This window comes from Manduca sexta, chromosome 4 (genome assembly GCF_014839805.1).
Source record: "Manduca sexta isolate Smith_Timp_Sample1 chromosome 4, JHU_Msex_v1.0, whole genome shotgun sequence".
Classification (NCBI taxonomy): Eukaryota; Metazoa; Arthropoda; class Insecta; order Lepidoptera; family Sphingidae; genus Manduca; species Manduca sexta.
Genome location: NC_051118.1, coordinates 6,297,029 through 6,316,198, shown reverse-complemented (window position 1 = coordinate 6,316,198; position 19,170 = coordinate 6,297,029). Strand labels below are relative to the sequence as shown.

The following is a 19,170-nucleotide window of genomic DNA, read 5'->3' as shown; positions in this document are numbered from 1 at the left end:
TGGAGAAATACTGTTATTTTTTTTTATGTTATACCCGTGCGAAGCCAGAGCGGGCCGCTATGTTTTTATATACAACGTTCACAGTTTTTCTGTAGTGTATAGTATCAGCATTGCACCCGTGCGAAGCTGGGGCGGGTCGCTAGTGTACAATAAACGAACAATTATTGTACAAATTTAAAGTGCTCATGGGGTATGTTTTATATGTATTTTAATAAGTTTTTCTTTTCTTTCCTGGTGAAAATTTATTTAAACAAAACACATCTTTGTTGTCTATAATCCTTTATAAGTTTATTAATATAATATATGCGAAAAAAAAACTCTGTTTGTTTATCTGATACACATTCACGATGAAACTACTAAACCAATTTGATGAAATTTCGTATAGATATCGTTTAAAAGACCCGTAGAAAAATATAGACTATTTTTATTCTAGGAATATAAGTACATAGCGGGACTCTTATGCGAAAAATTCTTTATATTCGCGTAGAGCCGCGTACAAATATAAATCGTTTGACATCAATACCTATAGTATGTTAGTACAAAAGTACGACTTAGAGTAATTTTTAATTCACTCGTTTCGGAGCTTTAAAATAATTTATATTAGCCACATCCCTATTAATTTGACAGATTTTATCAGCATTGCCAACTTTACAGATTTCCCTCCAGTTATGGAGAAAAAAACAAAAAATTATAACCTAACAACTGACAGATTTTTAACGGATTTATAATTTTAGAACTACCCTAGATAGTAAGTGAAATGATCAGTTGACTAAAAAGTTCTGGTGCTGTGAAATGTTGAAACATTAGTACAAACATAAATTGCGTGTTAATTGCGTGGTTTACAGATAAGGTATTTAAAATATTTTGACGGATTATATTGTCGGGAAACTGAAAATCAAGGAGAATTATAATACTGAAAATGTTTGATGGTTTTCAACAGCATTTTTTAGTAAATTGACGGATTAAAAAAGTATTATTGGTAACACTGGATTTTATTGATAAAGATAACCAAACTTCATACAGCGGTTTTTGCACTTGGCTAAGATTATCGCTGATTAATTTTCTAGAACATATAAGAGACAGTACACAGAAGTGTTTAAATAAATAAAAATGGGAGTCGATCTTATCGGATTTGCTTATGCGGCAACTGTTGCTGCAGGCGGCATGATGGGATATGCCAAAGCAGGTTTGTTACGTGTACTACTAAAATATAGAAACTCAGCTACCGATATTAATTTCGAGTAGTTTAACTTTTAAATAAAAAGTAATTACGAGGTCAAATTGATCTCCTTACGAAGCTAATAATATAGCTCTGATATCTGAAATAACGGCATTTTGTAAAAAATAACATCAGTGTTCAGTCACATTTTATCTATTTTTTTTATCTAAGTCTGTCTGATTCCCTGAGATACGAAAAAAAATATTCAGTTTAGTATCTACTCAAGAAGTTGAAGTCAAAATCCTTGATATCAAAAATGGTGGCATTTTTAAATTGCTGATCAAATGTATGTGTGTTTAATTTGAATTTAAATATCTATTAATGAATGAAAATTGTCTTCATTGTGGAAAGTTAACACTTTTTTAATTTTTTGTTATGTATCCATAACTTCTTATATTTTTAAACTAAAAATAATTATACATACTCATGCAACCACTGGAGCTTTGAGAAAATAGTCCTATACCTATTATTTACTAACACGAAAATGAACAGCAAGAATGATAGAGTAATGATAAACACTTCTTAACCTTTTCATAGCAATGCTAACAAGACTAAATAAGGTTGCGACTTTATTTGTTGGTACTAATAAAATATTCACAATCAATTTGGCCTCTCTCCTCCCTAACTACCTGTTATAAATTATGACATTAGTTATAATAACATAAATTAAACAATCAATTACTTATAGATTCTTGTGCATAATTTTTTAATATACATATTTACTAAAATATTGTGGTTCTTTAAACATCAAAATATTCTTACTTTAACATTGTAACAGAACAACAAAACAGAAAATCCATATTTTTTTAAAATTTATGCTCCTGATAATAAACTATCTTTCACCAGTCAGTTTGAATAAACTTTCAACTTATAATGGTCATGTTTCGGTTCTAGAATAATAACTCTATTGTCTAAGTAATGTGTGAGATATTTAGTAAATATAAGATTTGTTTATGTTATGAGTGGTTGCAGACTACTTGAATGATTATAGATGTATTTGTTTTTAGCTAGTATCATAATTAATATTTTTGTAGTTAATATTTATTCAAATAACTGTGATAAACATATTTTAATATCAAAGAAAATTTTTGACTTTTACTAAGTTTATAAAACTGATTTTCTAATACAAAAAACTCTTTGAGAAACATTTACATGTTAAAAATAGGGAACTACTCTGATTTTTTAGAGTATTTTAATATTCATCCAAAATGTTTGACTATTACTAAGCTTTTAAAACTAGCTTTCCACAAAATACTCAAAGAACATTAACCGCCTGTTTAAAATAAGAATCCTATCCCCACATGTAAAATATGGATCTAAAGTTATTTTTATTAGAGTTTAAATAAGTTACCAGTTGGATGTTATGCATGTGGCTGGTCATAAAAAGTATGCAGATTAGGTTATGCCACATACTTGAAAAAACGATTGGTTCAACTCCTCATTAGAGTGGGGTACAGACAAATGTAAGATTTAGGATATATTAAGAAACAAATACTTAAACTAATTGCAATATTCATACTATATAAATAATTATGTACAGGAAGTCAATTTTTAAATATTGATGTATAAATGTTTGTAGTTAATAATGCCGGTTTTACAAGGCTACAACTTGGAATTGTGGTCATTAATATTCTGAATTTAATTATAAGATGCCAGTGGCACAACTAAACATACTATTATTACAATTTAACAAAACCACATTAAAAACTGTCAAGGGTTTTATGAGAAGTAAGCTATGATAAGGGTTTATTTTATGTGAGATTTATAATGTTAATTAAATTTGAATATTTTGCTGTTCAAATATTAACATTATGGTCAATTTCTTGTTTATATGTCTCTCAACTAAAACACGAAGAACACAGAATTAATCAAATGATAATTTGTATAATTTTCAGGATCCATACCATCATTGGGTGCTGGAATCATCTTTGGATCTATTTTGGGTAAGTAAATAACATTGTCAAGTTTTGTCTGCAGATCTGCATCCATGAAAAACTTTCCCGATATAAAAGGTAGTCTATGTGCTATTTCAGTCTATAATCTAACTTATCTCTGAGCAAAATTTCGTCCAGATCCGTTCAGCCATTCTGTTTCGCTCGAGTAATAAGCATCTAAGCATTCCTATTTTTAATATTGGTATAGATATTATAGATGATGGTGTTAATAGTTTTTAACCTTAAAAATGACCATAATAACGAATATAAATTGTTTTTAACAAATTATACTTTGCCTGTGTTTATTTTACTTCACTTGTCCAAACAAATGTTTTCTTGTTTTAGGCGTTGGCGCGTACCAGTTGAGTCAAGATCCGTCAAACTATCACCTTATGCTGGGCACCACGTCTACTTTGGGAAGTCTTATGGGATATAGGTAAGGCAATTTGACCCTTATGTCTAGGAATCGGATGATTTAACTCATACCAGATTATGTATATTATTTAGGTTTGAAATATTAAACAAAAATGTGCGCTGCATAAAATTAATATTAAATAGCTGTACCCGTGCAAGTCAGTGTGTCACAATGTTTGTCCCGCGTTAATCCCGGACCTACGAGATTTACACCCACGCGACCTCTTCAACAATAATCGTTATATTTCGGTCAATTTATATTACATCGTAGTGTCCTATTAACATTACCTTGCATTATCTTTTAGTAAAAACCGTACAATAATCCGTTCAGTAGATTTTGAGAAAATCGATCACATACAGACAGCTTTTGGAGATTTTATTTTATAATATGTATGGATTTGAAAAAAGTAGCCGAAGATTGTTAGTGTCTGTAAAATGTAAACCTATCAATTGTTAGTTGAACAAATTTAATTTTGGCTCCAAAGTACGCCTACGCAAGATCTTATGTTGCGAAGAGTCAAAAAGTGTGCTTGGAGACTAGAATGTTAATTTGTTTTATTTAAATTAACTTCTGAATATCGTTTTCTTGTGTCTAGTATGTTTAAAGTAAATGCCATCATTATTGTTTCTTTATTCACATTTAAATGTAAATGTTATTGTTACATTATTTGCATTATATATACCAGGGGTGGTCAACTTGGTAAGATCCAAGATCTACTTTTCACTGATGATACTCTGTGCGATCTACCAAGCTACCGACATCTTAAAATCTTAAATGAAACAACATAGTTCAGTACACAATTTACTATTATTTTGATTAAAAAATTATACAAGACTAGATAGAAATTATATAAGATTAGGTAGGTATATTGCGCGGTCTGTTCTACGTATTTATATTTTTGCCTTGCCACGAACGACTGGACTTGTTGTCGCGATCGACCGGTTGGCCATCCCTGATATATACTAAAGTCGAAATATTTTTATTTATCTGTTGAAATACTGTCTGGAAGTAGTGTTCGGATCAGTAGTGTAGAATGCCAGAGGGGCCCTATATCAAAATTTGTTGAGGCCTTTTAGGACAGTGCGACCTTTAAGGCGCTCGTTCAGTTATGCCCCTAAAGCTTGGGGGCCCTGTATCATTGATAGGGCGGTAGCTACGCCCCTTGTTAGAATTCTAAAATTCTTGCAATATTAGCACCCGTTTTAGCTCATTACATCCACGAAGACGCACCCCACCACTTTTTTAACGGGGGTGTCGCAGTGTAAGGGGACGGATCCAAGCCTCAGCATCGACGCTGTCCATCGTAGTGTGCGTGTGCTATCGTGCTGCTCACGCACACTAACCGATTAGGGAAAGTATGGGGGCGCGTCTTCGTGGATGAAATTATCTATCAGTAGCGAAGGGTCATTATAACCCGATTTCTGCCAGCGTCCCTTTCGTAATTTATGTAAAATCTAATTATTATTACAATTTTATTTATGGATATAGTACCTATATTATGTTTTGTCGAGTTCTCTTTCGGCAAACTTCACCCTTCGCCACTGTGATCTATATTCTCTGGTACGATTATAAAGAAAGTGCGTAAAGGCAGGCGGATCCGCAAACAAAAACTAGTACTAAATATTTTTTTATGTTATATAGCATACCAAGATAGTGACAATACTGTTTACATGTAGATCATGTTTAAGATAAAATATTGTGGACAGCAGATACCGGTTTAGTAGTGATAAAAATTTTCAGTATATTATCAATGGTACTAGACTATTTTAGAGAGATCTTACGTAACGTACAGTTAGCTGTGATAGCCTAGTTGGGGGCGGAACGGTTTGCCACCGTAGGTTCAAAACCAGAGGACCACGACTTTTCTAGTTATGTGTGTATTCCTTGCGAATTATCGCTTGCTTTAACGGTGAAGGAAAACACCACGGAGATACCTGTATACCTGAGAAGGTCTGTCTAAGAATTTTGAGAGTGTGTGAAGTCTGTCAACCGTCAGTAGTCCAGCGTTATGGAGCCTAAACCCTCTCAATAGTAAAAGAGGCCCGTGCCCAGCAATGGGACAGTATATAATACAGGACAGATATTATTTATTGTTACGTAAAAAAAATTAAATTGTTAGAGCCATGTTTTAGCCAGTTATATACGGTTTGATAGAAGTGGTATTAGTGTATTGTAACAAAGAGAATCTACGTTTATTAGTTTTTATACATTTAATATACTTAAAGAGTTATATATACTTAAAGAGTTAGCTTTCATAATAGGGTACCGGACTCATTTTAGTTCTTTACTATTATCAAATATTTACATAATATAAATTATAACACAGAAGGAATCATTAAAATCCGGTAAAAAATCAACAAGTTATAAGTCTTTGAATTTCGTTGGAAGGGGTAATTAACAAGAAACTGAAAAGAGACGAAATACCCACATGTGACGTCATCGGGAATTACGACGCGTGCGAAAGAAAGAGATGAAACGATATCCCCACATCGCGCCCACTTCTGCACATTACAATATTTTAAATATGAATTACTCGCTCATTTTTTGACCAATTTTTATGCAGTTTTCGCAGGAGTGTTTCTTTTTCGTATTATTAACCGTTACATATAGAATAATGTACAAAATCAGGCATAGGCCGGTCCCCTATTAACATAGGCCTCCCTAAACATTTCCAGACTGATATGTTAGAAACTGCCTACGTCCAGCGAAACTGCTAAAAACTTCAATATACAAATCCGTTTCAGATATTACAACAGCAGGAAGTTCATGCCGGCGGGTCTCATTTTCTGTTTGTCGGTCGGAATGATTGCGAAGCTATTTGTCAAGAACGTCGGCGCCAGCCCTCTGCCAGTCAAGAGTGGATAATTTATGGTAGAATTAATTTATTGATTGTGGTGTTTTGAATTTAGGGACAATTTATTGATTATTGTGGGAATTTGAAGTGTTTTAAAGTGCACCAAATCTGGTATTGTGGTTCAAATAATTGACATCAGGATCAATCTGTATCTGAAAATATGGATACTCTTTAAGCCTTTCACGCTTTAGCGATGGCTAATTTGTTAGCGGAAATATAATTACAGTATGAAATGTATTAAAGTTTGTTAAGTTTAAGGTGTTTAGTTTTAAAACATATGGAAAATTCGACACTAGTACCCGTATTCACAATAAATACTATGAGGAAACAGTGCGCCCAAACACATAGTGACGGCAATTGGCAAACTGAAGTAAAGTTGTATCTAAATATTAACCAATTACAGCGCCCCTACTACGCACTGCAAAGGGTGGAATCGAGTAAGCTTTGAGAAATATACTTATACCATAGCATTGCTCCGTACTTACGTAGGTACCATTTGTGAATAAGGGTCATATGTATTTTATTGTCAGAAACACACTTGTTACCATTGCATTGCTCTGTACTTAGCAAAGTAACGTTTGTGAATAAGGGCCGTATGTATTTTATTGTTAGAAACATTTTATTACCATTACATTGCTCCGTACTTAGCAAAGTAACGTTTGTGAATATGGGCCATATGTATCATTGTGCCCATGGATAAAGGTTCAAACACCATAATTCACACTATAAATTCTACAAATTGACACTATAAATTCCTACAATAATCCTGTAGTGAATTTGACAATTTATTTATGTATATTTTGTAGAAGTACCTGCGCGATATCTATTTTGTTGTGTTCCTTTGCATTTACTTTTGTGAATGATATTTTATATGAAGGCGATGTGAAATAAATGTTTTTATGTATATCACAAAAAGGTGTTGGGATATTTTTTTTTAAATAAAAAATAAAACTATACAATTGTATTCATTATTTTTCTATATTTTTCTTAAATTTATTCAATTTGGAGGAAAGATTCAATTTATACATAAATATATAATAAATAGTATGTCAAAGGCAAGTGATGTAACATGGTCGTTCGTAAAAAACTAAAGATTTTTTTTTACACCAAAATAGTTTTTATTCATAGTGGTAACTTTATTACAGCTATGTCACATAAATAATTTTAGACATAAAACAGACTAAACAACGAAAATTTTAAATCCAGTATATGGAGTACAGAAAGACAACTTAATTATAAAAAAAATATATATACCTAATTGTTCAGAAGACAGCGAACCAGTCGTAGTCAGTTTTTTAACAAAATATGTTTTACTTAAGTTTAAATTCTTAACTACTGTATAAAAGGCACTTTGTGGCAGTTTTCTTTTATTGAACATCGCTATTTTTACAGTAAAAGGAGTATTCATATTTAATTCCGAAAAACCAACACATTTGGGTGTATCACCTGCAATACTATTATACTATGGGGTGGAAACGGATGTATAAAAATTGTATACGATGTCATCCCTATGATTCATTATGTAATGTCATTTTATAAAGTAAAACATTGTCATATTAATACATAAAACTAATCCAATTTTAAACATAATCGATTCTTACACAATCGATACGAATAGAGTTGTGACCACTATCGATAAAAATATCGATAAATCGCACTTTTCATACATCCATTGCCACCGCCGACAATTTAAAAATTAATACCTAGCGTACTTAAAGTTCGTAAACACAATCACATTGTAATATCACTCACTGTTTTGTGTCCGACATCGTCTTCAGACACGCACACGACCGTATAACACCCGTTTTAATATTTACAACTAGCATGGGTCGCGCCAGGGGAATCTAAAAGATATTCGGACGAGATCCCAAACATTCCCCTGGTAACCTAATTTTGTTGGGGCTAGACCAGGGGAATCAGGTAACCTTTACGATTTCCCCTGGCTAGTCAGCCCATAACTAAGCTTCGTTGCAGAAGTTACGGGATATCGGCAATTGTGGGACGTCGTTCCCGAATGCACGGGGACTGCATCGGGACGCCGTCGGGAAGGCAGTCTTAAAAGCGCGGCACACTCGATAGGTTAGTGGCGGCTGTGAAAAAAAATGTATGTTTTAATATTTGTATAAAATAAATAGTATAACGAGCTTAGTAAATGATTTATAGATCTAAGTTATGTATAATTAAAATTATTAATTATAACTTCCATACAGTGTTACATCAGTATACTATAAGTAAAAGAAAATAGATCAATTTTTACAGACAATTCGCTGTTAAAAAAATGGACCTTGTAATAGTGAGCCTGCAATTATTATAAAAACTAAATAATATCGAAGTAAATTAAATTTTTTTAGAATGTCCGTTTTATCAAAATATTAATAGAAAACCTAAATATTGTTCTTAATGTATTTAATATAATGAATATATAGACATTAACATAAAACCTTAAAACTAAAGACGCGAAATGAAAATCAACACTAAAAGAAACAGAACGTAGAGACGTGGGTAATGAAGGATTATCGACATCGATAAGACAAATCACCTGAGGAATGAAACTCACACAACATAACAAATAGTAAATACATAATATAATAAGTGTTACACACATTGATAGTCTGAATTTGTATGTGTTTGTGAAGAAGTCATGCCCGTCATGCGTAGTTGACACTTGTAGAAGCGAATCAAACGAAATATCTAGTATGTACATTCATTGTATCATTTATGGGTAGTATTCTATAATATTATACTAGTCTTAGTTGTTGTAATGAAGTAAATTATATTTTCAGACTTAATAAAATGAAGAAAAAACCTTCAAAAGAAAACTTCAAATCTCAAACTATATGAAAATAATATGTAAATAACTCAATTTACTGATAGCACCGATTTTTACAACACTTTATAATGACCTCTGTAATATGTCGCAGCATCACTTTCCTTATAACATTACGCCAGTGCCGGTTTAGGGGACGCGGGGGCAGTCAGGTCTGTTGCCCTACACGCCACATTCCAACGAACGAGCATTGGATGATGCTCCCGAGTGTCGACATTGGTACGTAAGACCGGTGAAAACAACATAACCGTTCCACTTATCAAGTGCTGGTAGAGATAACGCGTATTTGCAGAAAAAATTAATAAAAGGGAAGGCGCCATACACTGGTTCTTCAATTAAAATCGCTGGAAAAAGAGATGCCAAAAATATTTTTCAGTGGTACACGAATAGCTAAGACGAGCCCTGCATAACGCCCTAATAACTAATTAATTACAGATAACGCTTCTACAATCGTGCCATGTGAGTGAGTGACTATACGATATATACATCTTGTGACATGAGACGTGTCAAGACATGAATGATGACGCCATGATCCCAATCCCTTTCCTTACCAATCGTAAATCTACTGCGGGACGAGTCCGCCCGTCAGATTCCTTTGGTAAGACGCGACCAACCGTGCCGGTTCGATCTGAACTTGCTGCGAGTTCGCATCGGGTCTTATGGAATTATCGCTCGATTTTTGTGTGTAATAAGTGCCAATTTTGAACACAGGCTGTACGCCCTTGTCCTGATAACTTCGCGTCGTAGATCTACCGAAGAAGCTGTCCAAATCGTCCTTCTTGAAGAAGCCACGCTTCGTAGTCGCTGGCGACGGCGTGGTGAAATCTTTGAAATCGTACGGATTTTTGGTTGTCGATAATTTATTTATCGATAGGAACGTCACTGGTCTCTCTGTGAGTTTCGTTGTTTGTGTGAACACGTATGGTTTTCTCGTTGTTAAGTAGTATTTGAATGCGTCTTCGGTTGTCGATATTCCTGTTGTTTTGTAGCTAGATGTGCTTTTGTAGTCTGAATGTTGGGTTGTAGTGCTTACGTACGCTTGTGTGGATGCTTCGTAGCTGTGTGTGTGTTTGTAACAGAAATAATTTATTAGTACGTGTGCACACTCACTGACTGGAATGAGAATGTGTGGGTGTTCTCATTTGTGTGTCAGTGTCGTGGTTTTTGTAGATACAGTATTGTACATAAGTTATTTGTGATGTTTAAGTAGTTCATGTAAATCAAATATATTTGCCATCTTCCATTAATTATGAGAATCCTCTTTGACATAGAATAAGACATCTTGAAGTTTTTGCACGTGTTTTAAATTTTTGTCTTAGTACAAAGATTAAATACATATCCTGCTGCTAGGACCAAATCTTACCATTCAGTCAGTAATCCTCAATATAAAACATTTATTCTACAAATTAAATTATTATAACACTAGTCAATGCTCGGTTTTTTAATTTACTATCCTTTTAAAAATTCTATATATTAACATCATAACAGGGTTATAACGTCATACATGTGTTGCAGTATTTCTTATACTTATCCTGCTCGAAGGACCAATTGTTCATATATCAATCGGAGTTGTCAACCATTACTATCTCGCTGTAAATTGTATCATGTATAACAAGTTATTTGATAATCAAACATCTGTATCCATAAGGCTACAAATAGGCAATAACTGTCCTGTTTAAATGAAATAATAAATCATATTTGATATTCCTATATATTCTGCTTGAAGGACCCTAATCTATTTATTACGAATTGTACTGTTACTCAATGATTAACTGCAGTTAATTTCGATAAAAATGTGGATAAACCATATCTTGTTACAGTACAAATAAATCTTTTAGGTTGCATATCCTGCTTGTAGGACCAATCAGTCCCCTGTCTGCAGTATGTTAATAGAAAAAACGGGGGAGGAAGATACTGACACAAATCCAAAGCCCAGTTTGGACTGCGCTATTATTTCAGTCGAGTACGAAGTAATTTAGTAATTAAATGTGACTTAATATTGAGAATTTTGACGAGTTTATTAGTAAAGCGGTGAAAGCCTAGTTGGGTGTGGAACGAGCTGCTGAGACGAATGTCCGCAGGTTTAAAACCCAAGGTTTGAATCTCTGACTTTTCTAAAATTATTTGTGTATTCTTTGTGAATTATCGTTTGCTATGTTGAAACCATCGTGAGGAAACTTGCATACCAGAGAAGTTCTCTACAGGAATTTTGAGGGTGTGTGAAGTCTACCAATGTGCATTAGGCCAGCGTAGTAGACATTTAATCCCTCACAGTAGTGGATGAGGCCCGTACCCAGCAGTGAGACAGTATATACTACAGGGCCTATATTATAATATTACATTACTACAGACACGTTAGTTACTGAATTAACCCAATCGACTAAAATAGCGCAATCCAAACTAGGTTTTAGTATCTGATGCAATATGTCCCCTGTCTTCCTACATTAATATGAGACCCATGAGGCCAGGGGAATGTCCCGAACAGACCTGGTGATGTTGTTGTAGTAGCTCGCGTCGGGCCGCACGTAGCTCGGCGTGTGCTGCGAGTAGTCCGGGATTATGTTCTCGTGTTCCGTTATACATCTCCCGTTGATGCAGTACTGGAAGAGACGTGGTAAGTATTAAAAAAAAGTTGACATAACCCAAGATTTGGCACAGAGACATACGATTAGACAGACGATCTGTGAATTAAAATTTTAATTGATTTTCTAAAAATGTTTTTAACAATTTATTAAGTCGTAGTAAAATAAGGGTAGGTAGAAGAGATTAATAAATTAAACTTATCGTTAACTACCATCTCTTGCGGTTAATTATTGTATAAAATCAACGACATATTTGAATTCACTATCATTTCTCACATCTGACTAAAATCATTACCAGTAGTACACTAATTACCAAAAAACATAACAGACCTTATTTTAAATACATACATAAAAATAGATAGATAATTCTTTATTGAACACCACATAAGTAAAAGAAAAAAACCTATATAGAAATTAACTATAACTAGTACATCAATAGGCGCTCTTATCGCTAAAATCAATTTCTTCCAGACAACCACCAAAAATATTAAGAGCTGTCAGTGAATATAATTGTGCGTAGTACCTGTCCGTCGCCGCAGGTGGAGCCCTCGGCGGCGGGCCGGTACGCCACGCAGTAGCCGCTCGCCGAGTCGAAGCAGAACAGCTGCGCGCACACGCGCTCGTCCTTGAAACACGCGCTGCAACAACGGTACACAGTCGTTATACTTGATTACATGATGGTTAATGGAGTGGGAATGAGAGTGTAGGGAAAGACACGCTGCAACACGAACGTTACACACATTTGTTATACTTGATTATACGCGAGTGACTCCACTGACATGATGGTTAATGGAGTGGAGAGTGAAGGGCGAGACACGCTGCAACACGAACGTTGCAAAAATTTGTTTATACGGACATGATTTTTGTTTATGCGGCTAAGTGACCCCACTGTTCTGGTGGTAAATGTGGGAAAGAGAGTGGAGGATCAGAGTGCACCTGTGTATGCGTACACAATTGTGCACTATAATATCTGCTAGGTATTTGGCTGATCTCCGTTGATTGGCTGCGTGGACCGGACTTCAGCTAGGAGGGATTCAAATAAAGCTCATCCCTCGTCAGTCGACACAGTTATGTTTGTTCAAAACCGGATAAACACAGGCTGATCTTAGAACGTTTTGTGTGGTCCAGGCCTTTCGTCATTTCATTCACGAAGACGCGCCCCACTACTTTTTGAGTAGTGCTGTTGCGGGGTGTCGCGGGGTAAGGGGACAAATTAAAGCATGTTTCCCGACGCTATTCGTATAGTGTGCGTCTACACTCTTGCTGCTCACGCACACTAAACACTAAGGTAAATTAGTGGGGCGCGTCTGCATGGATGAAATAATCTATACACCCATGTTGATAGGGAAAGTATTTAGTTTATTTTATTTGAAACATACAGCATTTTTACTCTTATAAACTAGTTAAATAAATAAATTTTAAAGTTATGTTTGTGTGTGTGTGTGTGTGTGTGTGTGTGTGTGTGTGTGTCGCGGTACCTGGTGCCTCGATCCTTCCTGCACTGCGCGTCGAGCGTGAGCAGGCGGCCGGGCAGCACGCGCGGCAGCGAGTCGTCCTCGTGCGGCGAGTTGTACAGACACGTCGCCGTGTCGCCGCTGCACACAAACAAAACCGTACAGAACACCTACTCAGTAATCTATGAACTTTAACTAAGTCATTTATTGTCTCACCACTTTTGTTAATACAAGTTACATAGGTAAATTACAATAATACGTTGCACTTAAACACTAGTACAGTACATAATAAGTATCTGACTGTGGTGGTTGTAGGGGTTTTTGTGTTGATTCTATCTCCTGAAGTAGGCTAAGCGTCTGTATCTTTGGAGATAGTCCTCGACCAAGAACTTCACATTTTAGTTTACCCCAAATCAAATAATATATCAATAATGATTTCTTATGTTTACGCGAATGTTAGACATTGAAATAAAACTAAAAAACTATTTAAACGGATTTTATCGCGATTTTTTATATTATTATTTTCTCCCGACGTTTCGAAGACTTTGTGACCATGAAGGTTGCAAAGTCTTCGAAACGTCGGGAGAAAATAATAATATAAAAAATCGCGATAAAATCCGTTTAAATAGTTTTTTAGTTTTATTTCAATGTAATATATCAATGTTATGTACAAACTTTATAGAAACAGAAAGAATGAATGAATGAACTGATATTATAAGGGGGAAAAATTTTGAGTTTGTTTATGTATAGGAGCTAATATTTGTAACTTCTGAACTTGTTTTGAATTTATTTCACTAATTAGCTACATTACTTCCTAGTGCTATTATACATTCCTTTTTTTTATCTCTTGAAGACTTTTCACGTGGGTGGTGCCGCGGCCAAAAGCTATTTATCATAAAAGCAGTTTTTGCGAGTCTTTATATAAGCGATCACGAAAAGGCTTTTTTTTTCTTTTGTCTATATAAAAAAATGTTAGAAATGTTTATATGTATATTTATTAAACCAATAATGTTAATTAAATCATAAATAAAAATAAAAAAAACCTTTTATTTCTTGTTCATTAAAATATATCCCTTGTTAAATCATTATTTTATTTACAACGTAATGCGTGAGAGCCTTCGGTATAAAACTCGCCCCGTCGGTACATAATAGCGGAGCAATTGCCCAGGTTGAGAGACGAGACTCGCCTCAAAAAAATTGCCGCAAGAAAATCGCTTCGTCTAATTAAATGTTCAACATACACGGTAGTATGATTTCTTATATTTACGCGAATGTCTAATTAAAATAATTTTTTTTTCGGATTTTATCGTGGTTTTTATACAGGTTAGTACATCGTGGAACCATTCTCTTCGGAAAAGTCTTATTTGATGTCCGATCAGCTGTCAATACTTAATAGAATGATATTAAATACGTATTTTTTCACCTTTGTCATTTTAATCGCCCTTCGTGTGTGGCATCATGACTTGAACATGTTTATTGCATATTATAAGCCGCGTTATAAATTAATATTTCTTATGGATTTATTGTTATTCTAATCAATGTAATTTGTATCGTAGGTAAAATAATAAATTAGTTGCTGATGTAAAAACATCGCAAAGATTTTAAAGTGCTTAGTTTGATATTTTTTTGTTTAGCTATTGCAGAGTTCATTTTATAAATATCTAATTGAATTTATATATTTTTTAGCCATTTGCATATACTATAGGTACTTGGAACTATCAAGCATAATCAGCCATAATTAACCAATAAGGTTGAATTTCCATTAACCAAGTCACCACCACCTTCATATGTTCTTAACTCTGAACTCTATCTGAGTATATATAAGGTTTAATTTCATCTACAACTTACTTTAAGAAGTGATGGAAGCTCTGCACACTGCATGGCGACCACCTGAATCCCTTCTCGGTGTGCCTGAGATCAGACATGATGAAGCCGTCCTTCCACTGGCATTTCTCAGCTCCTGGACCGCCGAGGTACGTGGGAGGGGGGCTGCCGTCATGCACTGCGCCTAGTCTGGAAGGAAAATGGTAAATTGTGATTCCTAACCGAATTTCGGCCACGGCGGCCAATCTCAACGGAGATCCTGAAAGATATTATAGTGCACAAGTGTGTGCGCAATACACAGGTGCACTCTCTGTTCATTCATTCTTATAATCCGGTGAGACGGTAATCCGACATGACCGGAGAGAGATCAGGCGCAGGAACAACGGCTTTACGTGCTTTAATGGTATATTAATCCGTAGTAATATATAAAGCTGAAGAGTTTGTTTGTTTGAATGCGCATATCTCAGGAACTATTGAACTGATTTTTTATTTTTTTTCACTAATAGGAAGCTACATTATTCTTGAATGCTATAGGCTAAATATCCCGGAAATGTTTTCACGCGGGCGGGCCTACAGGTAAAAGCCAGTTTAATATAAATGTATTTAGACTGTTACTTATAGCATAAAATAGTAGGTAATAAATACATCACAAATTTATTAAAAATTACCAACGAAAAAATGGGTAGAACGTAAAAATTACCAAATATACTTACAAATGTCCAACTTCATGAGCAGCGACAATGATTCCAGAGAAACCGCCGGTGTCCTCAATAATGGCAACGGAGTTGACCTTCTCTAATCTCTTGTTCACTACGCACGCGCCGCCCACATACGCGAATCCTAAGTAATAATATTAATGAGTATCTTCATTTACTTAAATATCTTTTATTAGTAAAAAGAAAAATAAAACTTTTTTAAACAGTATGATGTAGTTTTTGTGCGTTAAATTTAAAATTCTGTTTGTTTTATATTTAAGAATCAAAGTATTATTGAAAATTAATTTCATATAGTGAAGTTTAATTAACAAAGCGGTAGGAAATTGGTAAAGTGAAAAGTTTTGGATATACGGATAAATGTAGAAAGGATAATACGGAATCCATGAAAAGTATGCTACTTACAAGATTCGCTGATGACGGTACATAAACAATAATTACAAACAGGAACTATTTAAATATAATTAAAATATAGTTTGTACTTACAATACACGATGATGTACGATAAAAAAGAAACATGCAAATAATATTAATCATGCAAAGCGAGTTGTTAGTTTATAGCACGTAAACTACGTGATTAAAAACATAAGCGACATTTTAAATATAATCGCTCATAACACAATAACACATGACGTATGATATAAACCTTTGAACTATAATAAAATGAGCAATAATTTTGCATGCATTTATGTTTATAATCATAAAACCTCGTCAATAAAAGCAATAAAATAAAATTGACTTATAAAAATATTTTTCGCGCGCTTTCTTATGTAAGATTTATGTTTTTAATAGTTGCAGCCGTGGCCAAAGTGTTTGCATACAGCCATTTACGATCAAAACTATAAATCTGTCGATTATTTTATGTAGAACATAAATAAACTACCTAATTGACTTTACCGTGTCCTCGTGTTATTTGAGTATGGTGGGCAGACTAGTCGATTAGTTTGCGCAACTTTCTTGATACTGCAATTGCAATAGATGTACCAGTAATGAACACAGTCATCGTGTCCATCGCCATTAACAGGATTTCGACATAGTTTAATAATATTAACTTCCAATCAAATTGAAGGATCATTAATAAATAAGGTACCATAATTATATAGTACTACAAGAATGTATATTACTATAAGAATTTACAACCTGTACTATTAAATAATAATTATCGATAAAGCCAGCAATATAAACAACTATATACTAGGAATTAAACGTATAAAAATATAAACATACTGTGCGAGATCTAAGCTAGACATATACGGACAGTTATATATTTACAGAGACAAACTAATGAGAGAACTACAATTAAAAATGTCTAAGAGTGGATACAAAGAGAAAAGAATATTATTCACAGGGTGCGAACATGAAAATTGGAATGTGGACAACATCGAGTGGTGAAAAAAGATGAAAAATTGTGAATAAAAGGTAAGGGACATATGATGGTAGAGAAGGCGTGCTTTTTGGTAAAATTTCTATAACACACGCCTACCTGCTGTCCCTCTATTGCACGCTTCGTTCGGATATTGTCTTCTGCACATGTCTAGTCTGAAAGTTTATGGAAACAAAAGACTTTATAATAAACAGAATCGTAACTCCTTTTTTCTGAAAACGTTTCGTTTCACGTTGGAAACGCAATATCCGTTCATTGTGTAAGCGACTGCGCGTGTAAAGAAACGTAATATTCAGCGCCATTACCAAATCCTTTACCTCGTAAATTATAAAGCCAAATTAATTTCACTCTTAAGCCACTGTTATACCAATCGCAGTCCATCGTAATTTTTATTTCTTTTTATGTAAATTACCAGCGGTGCCTTTGGTACAGCGACCACCTTTCCGCCGACGGCACATGTCATACCTGTTGGTCAAATTAGTTTGGATGTCTTCATATCAAACCATCATTGAACTTGGCTGAATAAATACTAACTTGAATAATGGCGCTAAATCTAAATGTATACATACTTACGCTTCCGCAGTCACCTGTAAACATCCGTAATAGAGCAGCAGAAAAAAAATGGTTATTATATTTAAGTTACCTCATTATATTGTTAGAAATATAAGAAATTTCAAAATGGAGGATTTCTGAATTACTATAATCAATTTATTTTCCTATTCGTCTACGGAGTATATTTCAATCTTGATCCATAAAATAGGCACATTTTTGTCACAAAACTTAATTTATTGACGTGTCTGAACAAGTTGTTAAAAAGCAAGAAAATATCCGTTCCATTCACAAAATTCGTGGAAATCAAACACAATATGACAAACTCATTTAAAATTCAAGATTAAGGTCAATCATAAATATATTTCTTTTAAAATATCGTTTGATCACAAACGCAGTGCCTTCGAATTACCAAAGATGGCGTATTTATGGTTGTCAAAATTGTATACCGTATGGTAATTTCTAGTTTGTGTCAATTCAATATTTACTGAGTGTAATAAAATTTGAATATTATCCATTCTGATGAAATGTAGAGATCATTTCAAAATGTTAGAGGCTTTTCATAATGTTGCATATAAATTATGCTCACAGTCATGTTTTGTAATAGTTATTGCGAAGTTATACTCCTTGTTATATTTTTAGTTCACTTTGTAAACTAAAAAAATTAAAAACACAAAACCAAACTGGTTCTTAATGCTACTGTGTGATTTTTCTGTATCGGAATGGTTTTACTTTAAATTCTGCGGCTAATTTAAATTTTAAATGCGCCCTTGCTATTCAAAAATCGAATCTCAAAATTTTATAAAAACTAGCAAAGGAAATTGCGTCCATACAGTCTCTACGGCAAAACATAATGTCCGATTAATATATTTTTTAAAACTAAATAAATTTTGACAAACTTAGTAAATGACTTACTTGGTGATTGCAACAGCTATATCGTAGACTGGCAACCGTCGCTCCCTGAACAGATACTTGCCCATGTCAGTGAGCGCGGCGGCTGAATCTATAGCGTCGCGGCCTACCCTGTTCCTTTCGAGGTAGGGTGTGGCGTCTCTACCCTGTAAATAAAATAGATTTTTATTAGTATTTTTTTATTTATTTAGCACTTCATAATAAATGTTCAAAGGTGGACTGGTGGCATTCTCTCCTAATCAACTTTAGAGTGGTGTAGACATAAACAAAGTGCATTAAAGGTAGATTATAGCGGTGTACAAATCCAACAATAAATTTATTAAAACACTATAATATATAAAAATATTAATAATTAAATTTAATATAGAAATAACATGAAATAATTGTTTTAACTATACTCTCCGAGTGACCTTGGCGAATTTCTAAGATTATTGAATCTGTCTTCATATCTCAACGATATCTATATATATAAAAATGAATCCCCATTTCCCTTGGTCACGCCA

The 19,170-nt window shown here is 34.0% G+C and overlaps 2 protein-coding genes across 4 annotated transcripts in view; one reads left to right on the top strand and one right to left on the bottom strand.

The window, feature by feature from the left end:
* Window positions 1-974: 974 nt before the first annotated feature.
* On the top strand, window positions 975-7,378 carry LOC115450850 (transmembrane protein 14C). The gene is made up of 4 exons (XM_030178970.2): window positions 975-1,186; window positions 3,115-3,162; window positions 3,499-3,589; window positions 6,313-7,378. The coding sequence occupies exons 1-4, from the start codon at window positions 1,111-1,113 to the stop codon at window positions 6,431-6,433; spliced, it is 336 nt and encodes a 111-aa protein (XP_030034830.1). The 5' UTR covers window positions 975-1,110; the 3' UTR covers window positions 6,434-7,378.
* A 6-nt stretch (window positions 7,379-7,384) lies between these two features.
* LOC115450848 (A disintegrin and metalloproteinase with thrombospondin motifs 16) overlaps window positions 7,385-19,170 on the bottom strand; it is a 198,858-nt gene continuing 187,072 nt past the window's right edge. For 2 of the 3 annotated variants that reach the window (XM_037440819.1, XM_037440815.1), the window contains exons 9-17: window positions 18,671-18,813; window positions 17,306-17,361; window positions 15,823-15,949; window positions 15,134-15,298; window positions 13,310-13,426; window positions 12,355-12,469; window positions 11,737-11,849; window positions 9,801-10,307; window positions 7,385-8,512 (exon numbers count right to left, since the gene is read on the bottom strand). In XM_037440819.1, coding sequence (XP_037296716.1) covers window positions 9,812-10,307; window positions 11,737-11,849; window positions 12,355-12,469; window positions 13,310-13,426; window positions 15,134-15,298; window positions 15,823-15,949; window positions 17,306-17,361; window positions 18,671-18,813 — 1,332 coding nt within the window. In that variant the 3' untranslated portion in view covers window positions 7,385-8,512; window positions 9,801-9,811. The remainder of the gene's footprint in view (window positions 8,513-9,800; window positions 10,308-11,736; window positions 11,850-12,354; window positions 12,470-13,309; window positions 13,427-15,133; window positions 15,299-15,822; window positions 15,950-17,305; window positions 17,362-18,670; window positions 18,814-19,170) is intronic. The other variant, XM_037440821.1, reaches the window with a different exon arrangement.